We start from the raw sequence: 22,660 nt of genomic DNA, 5'->3' as shown, positions 1-22,660 counted from the left end.
AATTTTTGATTTCCAAAAATTATCTGACCAAAAAAAAAAATGTTAGATTAACTACAAAACAAAAAGAAAACTGTGATGTTCATCTGCAAATTAATTTTAATCATATTTGTAAAAAAAAAATTTGTACTTAAATTTTAGGTTTAAGTATATGTAATTTACTAATAGCTACTTTAAGTCCAAAGTAAGTTTGGTACAATTAAGTTATTATTTGGATGTGTGTATACTTCTTCAGTGAGGAAACTAATACAGGGTAAAAAAGGTAGGATAAGGTCTGGTAGCAAGAGTATATGTAATAATAATTTAAGTGCAGGTTGTTGAAGTTAAATATAAGAAAATTAACTTTTTTTTTAATCATTATAATATATTGCTGTATAATAAAATTTATGATAATTTATTCATACGGTTGTCATTACAAAAAAATTAATAAATTGTTTTTTTATATTGACTAATTATTTCAAAACAATAATTTTCATTAAAAATCACACTGCCAGTTTATTTATTTTTATTTTCCTTACTGTAAAATAATGTTATAATAAAAATATAAATGATTTATAAACACAATATTTGCTTCAATTATTTACCCATTACCCACATTTCAAATCTATAAGGCGACTCGGCCGTTTAAAAAATTTGTAAAACAGAATACAGTTAACAGGTTTTGGCTTAAATCTGACAATTCAGATCGCCAATTTTACCTGTTCTGTTCAGGCTAAGGAATGGGATGCAGATCCACAACCTAAACCCCTGTACCAGGAGAGCCGATGAGATTTCCAATTGTATTAAAGATCAGATTTTCTGTACAATAATGGAGGAGAGTTGTGTAATATACGGTAAAACAAAGAAACTGAATTTTTCAATAGGGATAGATTTTTGGAGATAGTGGTATAGAATAACCGTGGGAGAAAGGATTAGGAATGAAAATATCAAAGTAGAATGAAAGTATAGTGTGATATATTAGACAGCACTGAGAAGAAACAGGTGAAACAGTACGGTCATTTAAGAAAGATAAATCCCAGCAGCTTACCTACAAAATTCTGGTCGACAGATAAAAGAGAGAATGACTCAGTACTTATAAGCAGCAATTTCTATTTATCATAAAAGAAAAAAGGGGGACGGAAGAGCCGTGGAGTGACCTTCATCAGACACTTGTAGAGGGTGAAAGACAGCCATTGTTGCTGTAATATTCCCTAATCAGGAAAGTGTAAGAAATGTTTAAATATAAACCAAACAATATCGTTTTTCATTTATTGAAAATTTTTAGTAAAAATTTTGTAGAAGCATTCTTCAATCAAAAGATGAAAACTTAAGATTTAATTTGTATTTTAAGATCCCCACGTAATTACAAATTTTAACAACAGTTTTTAGATGTTAAATTTGAGCCGTAAAAATAATGTTAAGTATTTTGAATGATCAAATAAATTTTCAAAAAAGCCCCGTCTAGAAAAAAATATCATGAGTTATGAGTTTTTTCTAGATGAAGCTAATCTTTAGACTTACTAGTTTTCATATGCTACAAAATTTCAAATCATATTCCATACAACTTTGATCTTATGAATTAATTAACTAAAAACCAAAAACCTGCTCATATGAAGTAAAATTTGTTGATTTTACTAAATATCCAGCTGTTTTTACAGCAATAAAAAGAATACCTTTCAGAAATAATATCTAATAAATGTTAAATTGTAATTTTTTTTGTTTGCTTTCTTCATAGCTTTCATACATAAGAGGAACATAATTTTGTCTTTGCGAAGCAAGACATACAAACGAACAGCCAAACTAATTTTACCAAAAAATTAAATTCTATAAAAGTTTGTTTTTACTTTTGTTAAAAATGTCAGCAGAGCTGTGGCCCTTTTTTCACTGAAAATTACTTTGTGAATCATTTTTAAAAATTACATTTAAATTTCTTATATTATTTCATTTCAGTTTGCCTCCTTGATAGATTATGTAAAAAAAAAAATCAGAAATGTGGTTTATAAAATTTACATTTTCCAAGAAAAATTCATGTGATGGGAAGGAAAAAAGCATACTTTACTTGATCCTTACTTGCTCAAGAAAAAACAGGATTAAAAATTTCAAACTTTAGTAATAAGTTAAAAACTTCAAACACTTAAAATGGGGCCACTACTTCCATAAAGATTCTGTCAGAAAAATACTGACATTAATATAATTTGAAGATCAATTAGGTGCTTTTATGCACATTATGGAATGTGTAGCCTCATATAAACTAAAATAATTTCACAGGCAGGTTTAAAATAGAAAACAAGATTTTAAGGATTTATATAGTTGCTACATATAAAAAGGCATCTTGGTAAATGAATTTTTAAAATAACATATACATGTTATTACTCAACAAGTTGTGAAAAACAATCCAACACAATATATATTGAGACTTCCCCTAGTGCATGATTATAACACATATAGTGTGACCTTGAGACATTCCACAAGAATAAACACTTCTTATATGAGTTTTAAAAATAAATTGCTTAAGAACTATACGGTTTAAGGTAAATAAATAAAACAAAAATTACAGAATAAAGTTATTTTTTTTTATAAAATGTAAAATTTATATTACAGAGGTCAACCCTTCCAATAAATCCAACAAACTTAATGTTCACAATGCCAAAAATTTTCACCTACATGCCATGCCATCTCCTAGACAAAATGACTCTTCTACAGTAACATTTATTTTAGAGAACTAAGGGTCGCTGCTTAATTTGTTAAATCATTAAATATCTCATTGGTAATACTCGGGGCCGGATTAAGTGATACAAGCTACAGCTAACGGCCCTCGTTTTCTTGTGGGCCCCCAAAAAATTAGAAAATAAATAAAAATAAAATATTTTAGTTTAATATAATTACTTAATCCTTAAAACACAGGATTATATAATAAGTCTTTGCAAATTGTGTCTTAAAAGAACTTTTGTTTCTTTTTACCAGAATTTGCTTTATTAAGTTTGTTATGAATAAAAATGATTTTGAGTTAAAAATTTATTAGATCACTATCAATATACTTAATTGTTTTGTTATGAATAAAAATGATTTTGAGTTAAAAATTTATTAGATCACTATCAATATACTTAATTGTATTTCAGTTTTACCCTCTAGGTATCTTATTTCTTTTCGTGTTTAGCCTCTGGTAATTACCTTTCAGATAATACTTCACAGGATGATATGTATGAGTGTAAATGAAGTGTAGTCTTGTACAGTCTCAGTTCAACCATTCCTGAGATGAGATGTGTGGTTAATTGAAACGCAACCACCAAAGAACAACGGTATCCACGATCTAGAATTCAAACCCATGTTAAAACAACTGACTTTACTAGGTACTCTAGGTATCTGACAATCATATTTGTCACAGACATAGAATATCTGGCCTTATGAAGGGCCCCATATCTCAAATAGCTTAGGGCCTCAATAAGTCTAAATCCGGCCCTGGTAATACTATTAACAATATGTAACTGTATAAAATAACATACAGTTCTAATATGCCTTAAGTGTTGTTAAATGCAATTTAACCCATTACATTAATATTTGCAATATGAATGTATACATGTGTATGGTTTTGTTTTATTTCTTCATTAACAATAATGAATACATAGAATAATATGTTAAAAATTTCACTTGAATTTCTAAAATAAGAAACTTATAATAAAATTTGTCTAATTCAATCCACTTTAATTAAAATTGGTTAATTTTTTTTTTTAATAATGAGTTTCAACTAATTTTCCATAATATAATACTTTTTTCAATTATTTCTGATCCCATAAATAAGAGGCCAACACAAAAACTTTTACAAGGCATATTTCATAAATACTCTTCTATAAACAGTTTCCTACTTGCAAACTGGAGGTACACTGGATGAAAAGGTACAGATAAGTTATGACCAGTTCCTTTTCTGTTCAAAAGTGTATGCTAATAATAAAGTAATTATTTTTGTGGCTAACATAAAATAGTAAGTTGTAGAATTTATATACCAGCAGTATTTATTAACAAGTGTGACTCCAATTTTTTGCCGCTAATCGTACACAAACAGAAACAAAAGTATTCATTTTATGCCACATTTATCTGGAAGATAGTTTTTAAGACTTCCAGCTATTAGTTTGTTACACAACGGCAAATAATAAGCTCTATTCTTAACAGAGTCTTTCACTTCATAACAAATTTAACAGTAAATAGTTACTTAAAAAATATACATAACCGATATATTCTGCCTTTGCTATGAAACATTCTGGGTTTGAATCCTGTACAGCTTGCTATTTTTCAACAGTACAAAATTAATTTCTCAAACATTACAAAAAAATAATTAATAGCAATAACTATATTTGGAAGTCAAGTTGGACACAAACTAATTTTTTTTAGTTTCATTACAACTGAAAACTTAACATTATATTATTGAAAGACTGCTTAGAGCATGCGGAGAGCAGATTTCATGTAATGTAAATCTACAAGAGACAGATTCTTGTTTGACATAGTTTTTAGAAGAAATAGTAACATTTTATTCTCCTATTAATTATACGTTAAAAGTAAATCATAAATTATCAGTCATATCTGTCTTTGATACTGGTCATTCACTTATGACCAGTATCAGTATCAAAGACATTATGGGACAATCTATTAAATGCAAGTGCCAATCCACATATATTATTCTAACTAATCAGATCAGTAGTCTTTAAACAGTAGGCCCTAAACCAGCAGTTTGCCCTCTGTGCAACCCACTCTATGAAACAGCATCCTTGAATAGTACCATAGATATACACGATTACAATCTTAATTTCAGATAAAGTTGTAACCACTCTGCCGCTAACTAGAAGGTGATATCATATATGGAATGATATCATGATGTCATAAATGGAACCGGACTAAAAATCCATCATCCACAGAACCTGTCCATGAAAAAATGAATAAAGGAAAAGGAAAGAAAAAGAGTGGGAGAATCTACCCGCAGATATACTGTCTCTTAATCAGAGCCGATCAGTACATACACAGCTGTATGTCTGTAGTCTGTGACTACAGTCAGTGTAATCGGTATGTATATATTTAAAATTTTTTGGATAAGTATCAGGAAATATAGCAAGAGGAATTGAAGAAATAAACATATCTTAATACAACAATGGATAAATACCAAATACCTGTGATTAATATCCATGAAAAATGTCAAAATATAAAGATATAAAATGTATAATTTTAATTAACTAAAAAATTTTTTAAGCTTTTTCAAAGCTTTTTAACGATCGATGTAGATGATGCAAAGTAGAACCTTAACCTGGTAGTTAGACATGCTTAAAATTTTTAAAGTAGCCAACGCATGGACAAACCCGATAAAAATTCCAACTTCAACACTATATTTATAAATTAAAATATAAATTTTTCAAAAATATATTCTTTCTGCGATAAAGCTCTGGTCACAAAACCCAGATTGCCTCATCTACGACAATTCTCTTAGAGTTACCTAGGCTTTATGTAATAATTAATAGCAGCATTACAATAAGTCAAACCATCCTATGTCAGCAAATGAACATATGTACATTATTTATTATATATTACAAAGATTTTTCATTAATTACATAAAACAAACAATTACATTAAATTAGTGGTCGAATATGAACTTTAATAAAGGAACGACATACTAATAAAACTTTAATGTATTAATTTGTTTACAAACTTACATAGCTGTAGACAAAATATAATACAAATCTTTATAAAAGTCCAAAGAATAAGTTATTTAAAAATTTTCTACAATTATCAAAAATTTTTATTTTAGAATCGACTAGTATTACAATTTAAACAGATTTTTAAACGTGAAAGTGCTGCCTAAAAAAATTATTTGTGTTCTTGTCAGCCTCAGTCATTGTAATTTGTGGGATTAATTACTCGTATACAATCAGAATACATACTGTTATTAATGTACATATAAAATCAGTATTTCATAATTATAAATTAGCAACTATGAGCACAGTTTTTAAAAATCATAAAGTACAGCTGGAGCTGGAAGATATCAGAATTACTTAAGTAATCTCCAAAATCCAAATTATAGACATATAATTTATAAAATACAAACATGGATACCACTAATATTTATAATGTGTAATTAAATACAATGGACTAAATTTGAACTTTCACTGCATGCAGATTTAAATACTGTAACAGGTGGAAAATTTTGATTTTGGGGTCAACTGATATAATTACTATTCAATTGTTCAGTTCATTTCTGTAATGAGAATAAGGGAGTCTACGTACAAAACACTACAATGGAATTTTATACTTCAGCACTGGTGAAAAATATTAAAGATACCACTACCATTAAAAATCTCCACTATCAAACTGCCTCACTAAATCGTCATTGTTGGTATGATGAAAATCCTTTCATAATTAATTACAGAGAAGGAATTTAATGCTTTAGAGTTCATGTTTGGCATGAGATCACAAAAAAAAAAATAGTGTTGGAACCTTACTATACGGTGTAAATTAATCAGGACAGAGTAAAAAAAAACCTTTTCAAAATGCTATGCTTTTATTCATTGTATGCCTTTATATACACCGATAAATAATACATATATTAGTATGAAGTACAACCTCTTTTAGCAGAAATTACCTCTGAAGACGTTTTGGCATCGACTCAACTAGATTAGTGCATATATTCCTTGACTTCATCATCGTGAAACCATGCCACTTTTATAGCATAAGTTACCATGTGTTCTTTTGTTGTATAGTCCATCTTACCTAAACAGCTTTCAAAACAATCCAAAAGTTCTCAATGGGATTTAAGTCAGGTAAATTTCCAGGCTGATCGAGCACATTAATTTGATTTTCCAGTGTGAAAGTCTTGATCGATTTTGAATTATGAAGGGGGGGGCCAAGTCATGCTGAAATGTCCTGTCAATCCTACAATATAACAATCCTACATCATAATATTTCTATGAATTTGGTTGAATTCATCATACTTAGAACAGGAACTAAGCTTCCAGTGCCAATTGTAATGAAAAACCCCTAAACATCTGTTTCAGAGGGTATTTTGTAATTTATTGGACATGCTTGGTCCAATAGTGATGAGTTTCATCACTAGAAATCACCTTCTTCCAGTCATCAGCAGTCCATGATTTATTTTTTTTGGGCTCATGTTAAACATTTTTTCTTCATTTTAGGAGTTAAAAATTGTTTTTTCATTGGTCTTGCCTTCTGACCAACTTCCAGAAGCCTATGGTGAACAACTAACATCAAAACCGGTTGCCAATCATCTCCTTTCAGGTCAGAGCTTGTTTTCCTTGGATTAATTTTACTTATTAGAATTTTATCAATTCTTGGAGTAGTTTTCCATTTGTGCCCACATTTTTCTCACCTTTTTGAAAACAATGATCCAGATTCTTTGGATCCTGTCATAGTTCTTGATACACTTACTTTGCCTACACCACCAGAAGAGCGATATCTCTCACTGTCATAGAAGTGTGATCTTTAAGAGCAATAATTTTTGCATGCTTCCTCAGAGTAATATCCATTTTTAAACATACGAAAGCAACATGTCTTCTAGAGAGTGCAAAAACTAACATCCACCTGCCACACTCAAAGGCATTCATAACTGAAGCTAAGAAGACTACTTCCATTTTAAATCCAGTCCAACTGCTTTCTTATTGTCAAAATAAAACAGTCACACTACCTGAAGGCAGCAGATAAAACCAGTTTAAGGCAGTTTCAGACGTAACTGCCAATCACATAATTTAAAGAAAAAAATAGCTTGTTCCAATTAATCTGTACAATATAATATGTTTTCAATAAGAGTAATATGCAATTCATATTTTGAGATGTTAACTATTAAATAACCCTGCATTTGATGTCGGTCATACCTATGTTTGGAAGCAAGATAGGGCACATCCTAATTGTGATTTTTAAATTAGAAACAATGCCAATCAAACTTTCCCTATCATTAAAGACCCTGAGGAATAATTGAATAGGCATCACATTTATGTGATTTAATGACTTCTAATTTTTCATTCTGGCAAAATCATTAAAGACATGGGAGTTTTCTTCAAATCCAAATGACCTGAACTGCCACAAGTTTTAGATTAAAAACCCAGTTGATTTTATAAATTGTTTAAAAACTTTATTTGGAAAAATTTGGAATTCAGTGGTTAAACATAAAAAAATGCACAACACAAAGAGAAAGCAGTTTTGTACTGGGTACTGTCCAGTTTTCATCAAACACATATTGAAACAGGAAGAAGAATCAGTTTAGTACAATGTGAAACGCACACAAATGCATACTTGGTAATTCTGAATATTATGTACATAGTTTGTCATTTAGTAAATCTCTAGTTATAAAATAATAATAGGAATTCATAAAACGTCAAAATTATAATACTGTTTAGATGAAATAAAAAATTATAATTATAATCATGTTAACTTGTTCATGAAAATGTCCTTTAAAATGTTGATCAAAATATTGCAATTGTTGCAATAGTTAATGCAGAAATAATTGTGAAAATTATTGCACTTTCTCTGCAATTCAAAATATTAAGTAGAATTAGAAAGAGTAAGTAAAGTAGGAAAGATCGGGTCAATATTTTTTTATTAATACCATACTCCACTGACGACTACGTTCTGGATATGATTAATTAGCTAAACTTACAACTAATTCTAAATCTACTATCAATTCAATCGTTCAGGAGAGAAAGGAGTGCTTCAGTGGAGTAAAAATATTAAATTACTCTGCACTTTTTTTATAAAAATATTTCTTATCATAGTTACTAATATGAGTTTCTCCATGAAGTTTGATTTTACCCTACATGTGCAAATACACACGAACTATACATGTTAAATATGAAGCTTACATTTAAATAATGTTTCCTATAGACCTCTTACAAACCTACTTGTTTTATTTGTGTCATACTACGATTACCTAATTTTCATTAAAATCGATCAGCCTGTAACTAATTATTGATCAACAAAAAAATAAAGCACCATTAGTTGTAGATCTTTAACAAACTGTCCAACAGGTTTTATATTTCCTTATTCGTCAAGGATCTAAAGTGATCAAAAAAGTCTTTTTAAAAATTACAAATTTTGTATATATGTTGATACCAAAACCATACAAATACATGCGAGATGATTCATTCAATATGATGTAAATCTTTGCTCAAAGAAGTTACTTAATTAAAATTTAATAATGTACACCATATCTCAAATATAACAACACACTTCAAATTGCTATAATACATCTACTTTGTGAATTACATATTAATACTAAACACTTTGAAAAAAATACTCTTAAATATTACACATATACACAATTTTGAAAGCACATACTTTGTATATGTATGCATGTGCATACTTCCTGTTAACCTGAACTGAATTTTCTTCATGTTTCAACTTGTCTGATGAAAACCACATTGTTTACTAAAATGTTTAGCTTCTGACCAAAATGAATTAGCTTACTATATTATTTTCAATAAACACATCTTTGAAAAAAGTTTCCTATACTTTAAATAATCCCTTTCCTGATAATATTAAAAAGTATACAATAATAATATACAATAATAATAAGTATAAGTAATAATATAAGTATAATATAAGTAATAATATAAAGTACTTTAATAATATAAAGTATAATATAAGTAATAATAATAAGTATACAATAATAATAATATTAAAAAGTATAAACAATATTACATGTGTAATTTTTTTTTTGGGTGTGCTTAACTTCAGCTTGCTGAAGTTAATTTAATGTTTATGGTGGTTTTTGTTGGTAATTATTATTTGCAACAAAGTGGACAATATATTTAATAAATATATATGGGAAATGAAAAATATACGCTAATATTAAAAATAGTTGAGAAATCTCAAAATGTATAAATAATAATCAGGATTGCTTTCATTTTGAGATCAGTCACTATCACAAGATTCCTGTGTTCTGATATTACTTGTAAGAATTTTGCTGATATTAAGGGTTGCTTTCTTTTTAAGTTATGCAACAAAAAAAAAGTTTTTACACAATATAAACACCTACAATAGGTAAGGCTATTTCAATTTTACATTTTGAAAATCACCAGTCACCCTCAGACAGAGAACTGCAGCCAGGGAAAGGATTGCAGTGGGTGTTCTGCAACACTTCTTTTTAATAATGATGATAACAGACTAATAATTTACATTAATAATGATGGAACTATAACATATCAGTAATCTAGTGTTTATTAGAAACAGCTACTCTTTTATTAGAGTTGATCATGGACACCCGTCAATGTTCAAAATTGTCCATAAACAAAAACTGCTCTTTCAAAATAACACAAGGGGTTAAATATTAACAAAAAAGAACATATTATAAAGTACATATTATTATTACAAAATCAGGTTATGGGTGCTTAAATATTAAAACATTTGAAAATAAATAAAAATGAAGGTTGCAAATTTAAAACAGGTAGTCCAACTTGTCTTCTAATCGATCATTAACCATTGCCTGCCTTTTCTATAATACAATTGTCAGTCTACTACAGTGTTTTATTATCAATGTAGCATGGTAAAATTAGCTCTGTGAGTTTGTCATTGCCCTAAGGCCAAACAGTGTTCAATCAAAAACCTCATGTATGAAATGCTCTTTTTTTGCTACAGCACAAGTTTTCTATACTTAGAGGTCATTTCAGCACTCATTATAGCGACATACCGTGTTAACCACATTTAGTCTTATTATTTCATTTTATAATAAAATTTTTAACCAAGTTTTTAAAATGTTAGAAATAAACAGGCGGAAAAATGAATTTAACATTTTACGTGTATTTCAAATATAACTTGTGTACATTGAAATTATCCTTCAAGTTTTTGAAAAATTTACAGAGTAATTTTTAATTACCGAAAGAAACCAAAATTTCTTTTTTAATTAGGTCTATTTCTTTACATAACTGGGAATTCCCCATGAAAAATTTCAACTCTTTAGTTTAATAGTTTTTTCTTAAAAAAATTTCTAATAACTAAATTTCTACTTATTTTTGTACTATTTTCTTGTTCATTTTGTACATTTGAACATAGCTTTGTTGTTATGGCTGCAAAACTTAACATTTAATTAATTACCCATTCTCAAATTCTTAAACAAAAATTCGGAGTTGCTCATGGCTCTATAACCAAAACAGATATATAATAAAATTTTGAACTGGATAACAGTCGAGATTTATTAGTTTTATTTGCTAGAATAACCAAACCAAGGCCAGCCGACAGAAACTGCAGTATACAAGAAGGAATTAGTTGGCTACCTGAAGTATACAAGAGAAGGAAGTATTTGGCCCTAAATAAGACATATTGTAAATTCAGCGAGAAACATTAATGTTAGTCTTGAGAAAAGAGGAATGATTATTTAAAGAATAAGTATATTGATTTACTTTTACAATTACAACAACAATTTAACTAAATTTGTAGCTACAAACAATATAGCAAAGAATGTAAGCATTTCAATTGTATCTCATATAAGTAAATGAATACGTCTCCAACCAAAATAATAATAATAAATAATTTTATAAACAACAAAACATAGATATCAGAGAAATGAGCAGTTAGCAACATCTATTTGTATGTCCTTAAAAAAAAAAAAAAAAACCTAACTGATGAAAAGATTCCTAATTCAATTCAATAATGATTATCAATTAAAAACCTTACTTAAGGATGAATCCACAATCCACCATAATTTCAGACATTAATAAAAAATTTTTTAAATAGGGACTGATACAATTATGGTTTCATAAAATACGTATAAAATGAATCTAACATAACTGTTAAATTCGTATAATGATATAAATTTCAGTATTTCAACTTCTCTAAGCACTATCAAAGTGCAATTTTAAATCTCATCTAGTTAAGTGATCTAAAAAAGATGCATAACAAAATTAATGTATAAACCAAAAATAATAGATGAATCCTGATTAACCCTGGAGAGGTACTCTAGTGCTGATTAATTCCAGAAGTTATCACTAGATTACACTAGTGATATAGTATTTATGGTAGTTTCCTAACTTTGGTGCCAGTATGTGACCACTGATCGACCAGTGCTGTATCTGTGTTCATTTTGTTTACAGACATCATTTGGGGTACGTCAGTACCCCTGTGTACCATTTGCGTAAGGTAAATAATTCTCATTATTATATATATGCTTATTATTTATAAATTAAAATGCAATAGATTTTATTAGCTATCTGTTTAAAACATACCACATTATTAGTTGTTATTTACACAGCATCAACATTAATTGTAGGTAATTTACTTCCAACATACCCCATTATAAGCAATTTTGTTTTATCTTCCTTTTAGACATATTATTATCATGGCACTTCGAATAAAAAAATATCTTCAATAGAAGAAATTTATAGAATATTGTTAGACGAAAATGCCAGTGATGAAGGCGGCAGCTCACATGTTGGTGATGAGGACATAATTATTCCCAATTTTAGGAATGAAACAAATGAATTTGAACACTACCGAAATCTGAATGTGTTAGAAGTTCAGAGGGATATCTTCATATTTTTGAACCTGACAATACTTTAGACATTGTTCAATTGGATTTGATAAGGGCTGAGGTCAGTGATTATGATGGGAAAGCAAGGATGATAATATCAGGGACACCAACAATGAATATATGAAAATTCTCCCTATGCATACAAAAATAAGAGGAGTTAATGGGTTCAAGTGGATAGAAAAAAAGGGGAAAACTCATAGACTCCTGCCAGAAGTATTGTCATCCATGTACCTGGTAATAAAAATGCAGCTAAGGTTATCACAATGCCACTTGAACCCTGGAGCTTGTATTTTTCTAGTGAGCCTATAGTATTACAGTAACATGTACAAATGCTGAGATCAAAATCCGAAGACCAAAATATTCTCAAAGAAACTACAACGTAGATGATGATGAGGCAATTTTGGAATCAGGATTTCCATCATTTTCATATGATACAACTGAAGTAGAGATAACAGCTCTTATTGGTTTACCTTATTTTGCTGGAGTCTACAAGTTGGGGAGTCTAAATACCAGTGAATTGTTCAATGTCATTTATGGAATCCAATTTTTTGATATGTGAAATGCAATTAAAATTCTTGAAATGGTGCCTTCAATTTGATGACAAACAAACACAAGATGTGCGGAAACAGACAGATCAAATTGCCCCAATACATGAACTTTTTGACCATTTCTTGAAGTAATGTTCTGAACTGTACACACCTTCCACAATTCAGCACCATAGATTAACAACCCATAGGATTCCAATGGGCATTGCCCCTTCAAAATGTTCATTCCACCAAAACCAGACAAATATGGAATGAAGATGGTAATCATGTGTGATGCCAAGATGTCCTATTGTGTTTCTGGTGAAATTTATACAGGCAAATGTTTGACCCCTAATGTCGTTCCAGCAGCAGAGTATTACACTGTAGAGGATTGTCGAAGCCTAGTCATGGGACAAGCAGAAATTTGACGATAGACAATTTGTTCACATCTGTGCCCACTTGAAAAAAAATGATGGATCAATATAAAATGGTGTTAGGTACATTAAAAAAAAATAAATGAGAAATACCAAAATTAATGAAAGAACTTAAAGGAAGAGAAAAAATACTGCTATGTTTATCAACAGTGATTTCTTGACATTTCTCTCATACTATCTACCTAAAAAAAATAAGAAAATTATTTTACTATTATCTTCCATACACCCTGAAGGAGATAATTCCAGTTCAGTAAAGCTTCCAGAAATTATTGAATTGTACAATACCACTGAAGGTAATGTTGATACTTTAAACCAGTTGTGCCACAGATACACATGCTCAAGGAAGACAAACCGCAGACCCTAAAGATTAATCTACAATATTTTAGATATTGCTGGAATCAACTAATTGATCTTATTAAACAGGTCAAAACATCATAGTAAAGAAAAAATTAAAAATAGAAGAACCTTTATAAAAATCCTTGCTTGGGAACTTGTGAGACCACACATGATGGGCCGATTAAATAGTCCAAACTTACGGACTTCACTCCGCTCTCTGCTGATACAAATCTTAAAAATTTAAACACCACGTGAAGTAACAACTACTAGGAGATGTTTTTCCTGTGATGAATAAACAGATCGAAAAAACCACACTCAATGTATAAAATGCAGAACATTCATTTGTTTGGAGCATCAAATGAAAATATGTGCGCAGTGTACAAATTATTTTTTCTTCATATATATGTTTGTATATCTTAATACTTTATGCCTATGTAAATAAGTAAAAATAAAAATTCATAATTGTAAATAGAAACTTTTTCTTTGTAAGGGTACACCAGTGTAACTTTGCTAGCATATTTTTCATGTGTACCACTCCAGGATTAAGAAACACTAATTATTATAGTAAATTTCAAATGTCAACGCCAATAACACAGAATTTACCTACGACTTTTATAACCTTAGATATACATACAAAAGATAATCATAATAAAAACAGATAATGGAAATAAACATATAGTGTCTTAATGTAAACAAGTTTTTAAAATGTAATGAAATAAAGAGGAAATAATGAATTTGACATTTAACGTGTATTTTAATATAACTTGTATACGTTGAACTTACCCTTTCAAGTTTTTGAAAATATTCTCTCAAGAAGGATATAGGATTATCTGGTCTGCTTAAACAAAGCTGCACTATACAATCTTTTAATACTTGCTGGATATTATGTTTTTGAACATAAGCCTCACATTCACGAAGATTCTGTTCTTCATCAAGGTTCGCCGCCATTTTCAACGAAACTGAATCGCACAAGAAATAATTAACTTTAATATCTTCAATGGCAAGGCCTTTCAAAACCTTCTGTAACTATGTACTCTTAAAACAACACTGTTACCAGAATAATAGGGTTAAATTAGTAGATCAAAATTATTAGCTAACCCGACCCTCACGGAAAATCACAGCAGACAACTCGCAGTGTTACCTACTGTTAACTTCTCATCAGCTGTAATCCTGTAAACTAATATTGATGGATATAGACTGTTTTAGTAAAATATCATGTATTTGAGAATACAAAGTAAATAAATAAATCAGAGAATTAAACTTTACTTTTATTAATTTTCTTATCTTCAATAAAGGGAACTTTTTATATCGCTTAATAAGCAGCAATAAAGTTTGTACTACAACTAAATTTCCTAACAATGGAATTGACATTAGTAAAAAGTAAGCTTATTATGTTTGAAGTTTGATTTCGCTTCCAGATAACAAAATTTAATAAAGATTAATCTATCATAATTCACGGCGCAATTTTTGAAATCCTCTCTCCTTATCTTAGATGTAAAGGTTCATTAGAAATTTTTAAAACTATTTTATGTAAATAGAAGGGAGGTTAGAATGTTTAAAAATATGTATTTATTGGTAACACCGCCACCTACAGAATATATTCAATGATTTTCATAACTGTATAAAAACTCTATCTCAGTGAGTCAGAAAAGATGTAAACCAAAGTGACATCCAATGTCATTTTAATTTTTATACTCGCTAAACTGTTGTTTTATACTCGCTAATAAAAAACTGTTGTTTTTCATCAGTTTTTTATTAGTTTAAGAATAGTTAAAGTAGTATTCAGGAAAGGTGTCATTTTTGACACCTTTGACAGGACATCAGGACTAATGGAATTCATCTCTGCAGTAACGGTTCGTTCCAGGTCTTGTAGATTAAGTGGGTTTGCTCAATATACACATTCTTTCAAAAATACCCCAAAGAAAGAAGTCTGGTGATGATAAGAAAGGGAAATGGAGGGCCAAAGACTTTCTAAGATCATGCAGATCACCAAACATTTCTTCCAAAAATTTATGATTGTATGGGTGTATGAATGTAAGTGTGTTTTTATGGATGTTGCCCCATCTTGTTCCAGATAACAATAGTGTTCATCAAGCTGGAGAAAAGTTACAAATTACATAATTATATCCTGATATGCCAGACAGTCATGGATTTCATTAAAAAAAAAATTAGGCTAACTATTCATCGTCAAGAAATTACACACCAACCCCCCCCCCCCCCCCACGCCCTATTCTGCACGTGCAACAGCGATTCATGTAAGATGTGTGGATTTTGTGTTCAACAATATCTGTTGTTCTAACTAGTGATGTAATCGCAAAGGTGAAAATAAGCATTATCACTAAAAAGCCCATCCCACTAATTTTCACCTGGTTGATAAACCACTGGCAGTACCTTATTATTTTAACAGTATCTGGGGTTCAGTTCCTGTACGCATTGCATTCAATATACAAAGACAAGATGTACACCTAATTTCTTTGTGGCCTTTTGTGCAGTCCCATACAATATTCCTGTTTGTGATGTTAATTTACACAATTTTTTCCTTGAAGGTTATTCAACTAATGCATGTAGTGTGCAATAAAATGATCGCACTGTATAATTTTAGGGAGTAACATCATACCAATGTAAGTACTGAATAAATAAGCTTGAATACATTTTTTAAATATACCTGGAGTCACTTCAACCACTTTTAAAGAAAACCGCCATGAATGTAACTAATTAACTTTTAAGAAAACAGCATTATTGGATCATATCAATGGTTCCACTACTGAGTTCAATTTTGAAACATAACGCATTGTTTCAAAACAGATAAATAAATTTTTGTCACTTTATACTACCTGAGCAACTGTTTCTTGTACCTGAGATGCCTATAACCTGAAATAGAAGAGACACTAATATCAGTGTTGCTTTCTCTTACAGTAATAATGTTCACAATACAGCTGATTCCTGAGGTGAACTGAGTGCAGGAGTTCTGAAATACTGAATATAGTATATATTCAGGAAACTAGATGTGCTGATTTTCAACTGTAGGTTTATGGTGAACAACTTTACTCCTCACTTTCTCGATTAAACATACAACAGGACACGTATTATTTCTTAAGTCATTTTCAGGAGTGATTTGTGACCCATATCAGCAGTGGCAGCTCGCGTGTAGGCACTGTAGAAATGCAGCAACCCCTATTTCCTCTTGATATTATCGATAACATTTAATATAATGAGTCCTTTTTTCTTTAATTCTTTCTTTATACTTGTACAATATATAATCCTTAAGCTTAATGTCAGTAGCCATCCCACCATTTATGAAAAGATACAAAAATATTTGTACGGAACTGTGTGCTTCACAGTTCCAGCGGCGTGGGGTTTGGCTGTTGTGCACATGCGCACAACAGGTAGCTGCATGCGAGGCTTCGAGGGAGAGGGAGCACTGTCACTCCCACAGTGCCGACCCTGGTGTGCTGGTGGATGGTAGTTTACTCTATGTGTGTATGGATCATTCCCTTTTTCAGTTTAGTCGGTGGAAGGAATATGAAAGTGGTTTAGTTGTTTTTTTCAGTAGTGATCAGAAAATGACAGTAGCAAGGGCTCTTTGATTGATAAATCTGTCCAAAAACACACTGGAAGGGCGAAACAGAAGGTAATTAGTGAAAACTAATTATGTATTTGTTTCTGTGTACATAAAAATTTTAATTAAGTACCGCTGGATTATAGTGTTTTTAAGCAGACATTTTATTTAGTTATTATCTAATAATACTAAAAAATATTATCTGTATTAATATTTAATTATTTATTCGGTTAAACTGTGTACCATATTCTTGAATGTGATAAAATGTAGAATTAGGTTATTATCCTGCTTTCAGCTATTCTAACCGATTCATTTTTTTTAGTTCTTTTATTTTACAGAAATCTTTAACTATGGCCTTGAAAAGGCTCAGAAAAATTATTTCTGGAGCAACATCCCTACTAATTTTGCTAACAGAATTTACTAACATATAATTAATTAAGACTGTATTAGAATTTTCTTTTTATTTGTAGAAATGTTTTCTGTGATGTTGAACAACTCCTGTTCCCAATCTTTTCAGTAAAATCTTAAGATAAGTCTCAATTGTACAAACTTCATTACAAATTTCTAAAAATAAAATCAAATCTATTGCACAGCGAATATTACCTGATATGTTATTAATTTTTAAAACTTTATAACCGGCAAAGAAATTCTGCAGATTGTTCAAACTTTAATACTAATTTATCATCTACTCATATACAGATTTACTGCAATATATGGACAAGCTAATATATTTCCCTTTTAGAATGGATTACAGAAAAACTGTATCTGCAAATTAAGTTGTATTACTGTATGCTGTGGTTTGATAAAGAAGGCATTAAAAATTAAAAATTTGATAATATAGTAATTAAATATAAAAGACTATTTATTTTCTCCTCATTTACAATACAAATTTAAATATATATTAGAAAAATACAGATGAAATTTAAATAAAAGGATTTCACAAACTGCAATTGCTGATTGTACAGGTAAATGATAGGTAAATGATTTTAATATAAATTCTTTGATAAAAAATTATAAGTTTGTAGATTAGTAATAAAAAAATAATGTGTATCATATATAATAAAAATTTAATTCCAGGTATGTAAACATGTTTAGGAATACATTCTATTTTTTTTTTATTTTTTAATAAAGTTTAATGGACTATATTTTTATATTCATAGTTTGTTTCATTTAAAATACCTTAACTTCTCAATAATTTTTTATTACCTTTTCTAACTGAATGTAATTGATTGATATCTTAAAATAATGATGTGATTAAAAAAACTCCAGTAAGAGACCTGTAACATAAGAAAATCACATGTTGACCATATTTAATTTTTTTAAATGGGGCTAGAGATAAGTAACAGCTGAAAAAACATTGTTGTAACTAATGTTTTACATAACATATATGATTCAATAAAAAATGTTCAATTTTTAAGCCGTATCACATACTTTCTTTAAATAAACTTGAATTATTCAACTGTTAAGACATGGCTGATAGTACTTTTTCCATGGGTAAGATAATTCAAAGTAATGTTTCATTATCACAAAGAAGGTCTATAACAAAAACTGTGAGAAGGATATATTTCAAAAGTTTAATCATATTACCTTTCCTATTTCCATGGCAAATTCTTTTGACATTTTCATCTACGTATGAAATAGTTTTTTCTTTATATGTTATATTTTTCAATAAACCTAATGAAAGATTTCCAGAAATAGAGACTGTAAATTTTGTCAATTTTTGGACATCATCGGTTGTTATTTTTTGTGAATGCATTTTCGCAATAGATTCCTTTTTACTAATGATGCATAAAATATCAGAAGAAAAAAGACTGGCTCAGCCTTATAAAGAAGTTAGTAAAATTTATGTAATATTAGCAATAATTACAACTGCATGTACGACTTTTGCCAGTGTAGTGGATTTGTTTGATTATTATACTTCAGTCAAGCCCACTAAATTTTTACAAATCTTTCACATATTTAGAGCACTCAGGCTTTACAGACTATATATTATTTATAAATATATAATTAATTCTATTTACCTAAATATAACATTAATTTTTTTTATTTATATCGTGATCATAATTAAACTCTATGTCATAGTTGGCGTCTTATTTACAAATCTAGTTTGGTTAAGAGTGCCCAAAAATATACTTGATGTACATGAAGCATTATACTCTTTAGTGCCCATGATGAATGATCTAACACTGACTACTTGGAGGATAAAGACACAAGTTGATATGTTTTTAAGAGGAATATATATAGCAAGTAACAGTTTATTATCTCGTGGACAAATTACATTTTGCATTGACAGTATATTTAAAGCAATACTTTATCAAATACTCATGTTGATTTCTATGATTGTAAACCTGGTACTGATAGCAATTTTAACTGCCATTATGGTAAATGTGCAATTGAGAAATGTGAGTTATAATGCTGTAAGAGATGGTATTAAGAAAAAAATTAATAATTTTGATATCACTCGTCCAACATATTCTGCGATTATGAATTGGTATGATACACTGTGGACATACAGGGAAGGAATATTAAAAACTCAATTCGAAAAACTTATTCCGAGTGGGATATATCGAGACTGCTGTCTTGACATTTATTGGCCAGCATTCCAACATTCAAATTTATTTAGAGGTAAAAATATTACATTTCTGGCATCCTTATCGCTAAGCATGAAGACACAGTTCCACTGTTCAGGAGATGTACTTTATAAAAAAGGAATGTTGAGGGATGCAATGTTCTATATATCTAAAGGAAAAGTTCAAATAATGTCAAAGTACGAATCTAGTACGCCTGTAGTTTCTCTTTTCCCGGGTACTTGCTTTGGAGAATCTACATTATTCATAAGTTATCCGAGCCCTGTTAGAATAGTATGTGCTACATATTGTGAACTAAAAGTTTTAACTAAAACAGGATTTCTTAATGGAATAAAGAATTATAAAACAGAGGCCAAACGTGGCCAATTGACTATTTTGGAGAGGTACGACAAAGTAATGCAATTGTATGCCATGAAACTAATTAAAAGTTCAAAGGAGATAACACACAGAATAGGGTATTTTGAAGATGGGCCATTAAAAAGAATCAAGCGTGTAAGTAGAGAAATTAGAAGGAAAAAATATTCAGAAAGTCGTACAAGGTATGATGTTTTAGACAGAATGAATAAAATAATGAATTTATCAAAAACAGAGTACATTGGAACCACCTCAGATTATTTAGATACAGTGACGATCAAAGACAAAGACAGTGATTCATCTATATCATTTATTACTACAAGCTGTCCAGTAATATTACATCCTGCTTCTCCTTTCATTAAAATTTGGAACTTCATCATAACTATTATGGTATTATGCATAATATTTTTGATACCGTATGAAGTGGGTATTGTTCATGAAGCATTAGTTACACATATGACAATATCTGTAATAATACAGTTAATGTTTATTCTTGATTTAATTCTGCAATGTACATTTGCTGTGGTTTTCCAGAACCGTAAATATAAAACAATGTCAGATATATTTTTTTATCGCATAACAACTAATGAGTATAGAGCAGACATAATAGGTAGTGTTCCTCTTAATTTTCTGTTAGTATTCTATAAAAACGTTGATGTAAATACATGGGGTTTACTAAAATTGAATTGTGTATTAAGAGCATGGAGATTTATAAAATTCTTTGACTATTATATAATACGAACATTCACCTTTAGAAAATTGGTAGTACTGGGTACTTTTATGTGTTATTTTTTTGTTGTTGTATTATTCTGGAGCATGGTGCTTAATCTGATATCCTGTTATAATGGAAAATGTGATGAACATGGAATGTGGATGATGATAGAAGGTAAAGATCGTTCGAAGTCAAATGACTTTTATGTGATCTTCAAAACCGTTGGGTATACTGTGACACTATTATTCGGTGAAGGTGGAAAATTAACTATTCCTTACACAAAAATGGAACATATCACTGCACTCTTAATGAATATATTTTACTTTTTCTTTCATTCATTTTTTTTGGCAGGGCTCACTTCAGTTGGAATTCTCATAACAAGGTCACAAGAGCTGAACAGAGATGTCATATCACAAGTTTTGAAGTTAATAGAAAATAAAAAATTTTCAAAATCACTGCAATCCAGAATATATAATAGATTAAGGATAATGAAACATTCTGTAAATGATAAATTCTTTAAAGGAACTGACGATTGTCTTAATCTTTCAAAAGAATTAAGGAAAGAGATTAAAATGTCTGCATGGGTAAATTTCATTTTGCAGAATCCATTATTTGAAGGTACAGGACAAAAACTTTTGTATGAGGTCATAGATGTTTGCACAGTTATACTATATCCACCGAATGAAGTAGTTGCTTACAGTGGAATGTGTTCAGAATACATGTATGTGATAAAACAAGGTTATTGTCAAATAACTTCAGAAACTGGGGAATCTGAAGGTAGTAAAGGCCCGGGTTGGAGCTGTTACACTTTGGAAGTCATACTGAATATACCCATAATAAAAACAGTCAGAACAATAACTTGTGTTGAGTTTATTGTTATTAAAAGAAAAGAGCTGATGAAAGTGCTACATAAATTTCCTCATTTTATAAAAGAGATAAATAAAACAAAAATGAAGTGCACACAGTTATTTCATATTCCAATTGTTGAAACAACAATGGACCTTCTAGAAACAGATGATTCAAACGACTCATTTTATCACTTCGGATACAATTTAGTTGTAGGTTCTAAAGCTGAAAAAGAATTTCTGCAACCGTTTCAGAAAATAATAGGTAATTTTACATCAATACGATATGGACTTCTTCGTACAGTAATTCTCCCATCAGGTAAAGCGATATGGATAATGGAAATAACCAGAAGTTGTATGGCATTATGCAGTAGTATGGTTTTCCCAGCAAAATCAATATTTTTATATTATCCAAGTTTCCAAAAAAGTTTATTCTTAATTTTAGATTTGACAGCATACATCGACATTTACCTTCGTTTACATGTAGCTTTTTACAATGAGGAAGGAATTCTTGTTAAGCATCCACTAATGACTGCCATCCATTACCTTAAAAATAGCTTCACAACTGATATAGTTGCCTGTTTACCATTTGAAATGATATTTTCAAATATTTTCTCATTTAAAACAGCTGAGTATTGGTTATGCTATAACAGACTTCTTCAGTGCTATCGTCTCAACGGATTACTGAACTATATAAACAACAGAAAAGTTGGTGCCAGCCCTTATGCGATTATAATAAAATATTTTATTTTACTGATTGTGATTATGAACTTTTTTGCTTCACTTTCCTATAACTATAACTGCATCACAAATTCTGAAAT

The 22,660-nt window shown here is 29.7% G+C and overlaps 1 protein-coding gene across 1 annotated transcript in view; it reads right to left on the bottom strand.

The window, feature by feature from the left end:
• The window catches only part of LOC142326388 (cAMP-dependent protein kinase type I regulatory subunit-like), a 574,503-nt gene extending 559,587 nt beyond the window's left edge, over positions 1-14,916 (bottom strand). The window contains exon 1 of the mRNA XM_075368860.1: positions 14,565-14,916. Within this exon, the coding sequence (XP_075224975.1) occupies positions 14,565-14,729 (165 nt within the window). The 5' untranslated portion in view covers positions 14,730-14,916. The remainder of the gene's footprint in view (positions 1-14,564) is intronic.
• Between the last annotated feature and the right edge of the window lie 7,744 nt (positions 14,917-22,660).

This window comes from Lycorma delicatula, chromosome 6 (genome assembly GCF_047948215.1).
Source record: "Lycorma delicatula isolate Av1 chromosome 6, ASM4794821v1, whole genome shotgun sequence".
NCBI classification, from domain to species: Eukaryota; Metazoa; Arthropoda; class Insecta; order Hemiptera; family Fulgoridae; genus Lycorma; species Lycorma delicatula.
The sequence above is the reverse complement of the archived record's forward strand: the minus strand, read 5'-3'. Positions and strand labels throughout refer to the sequence as shown.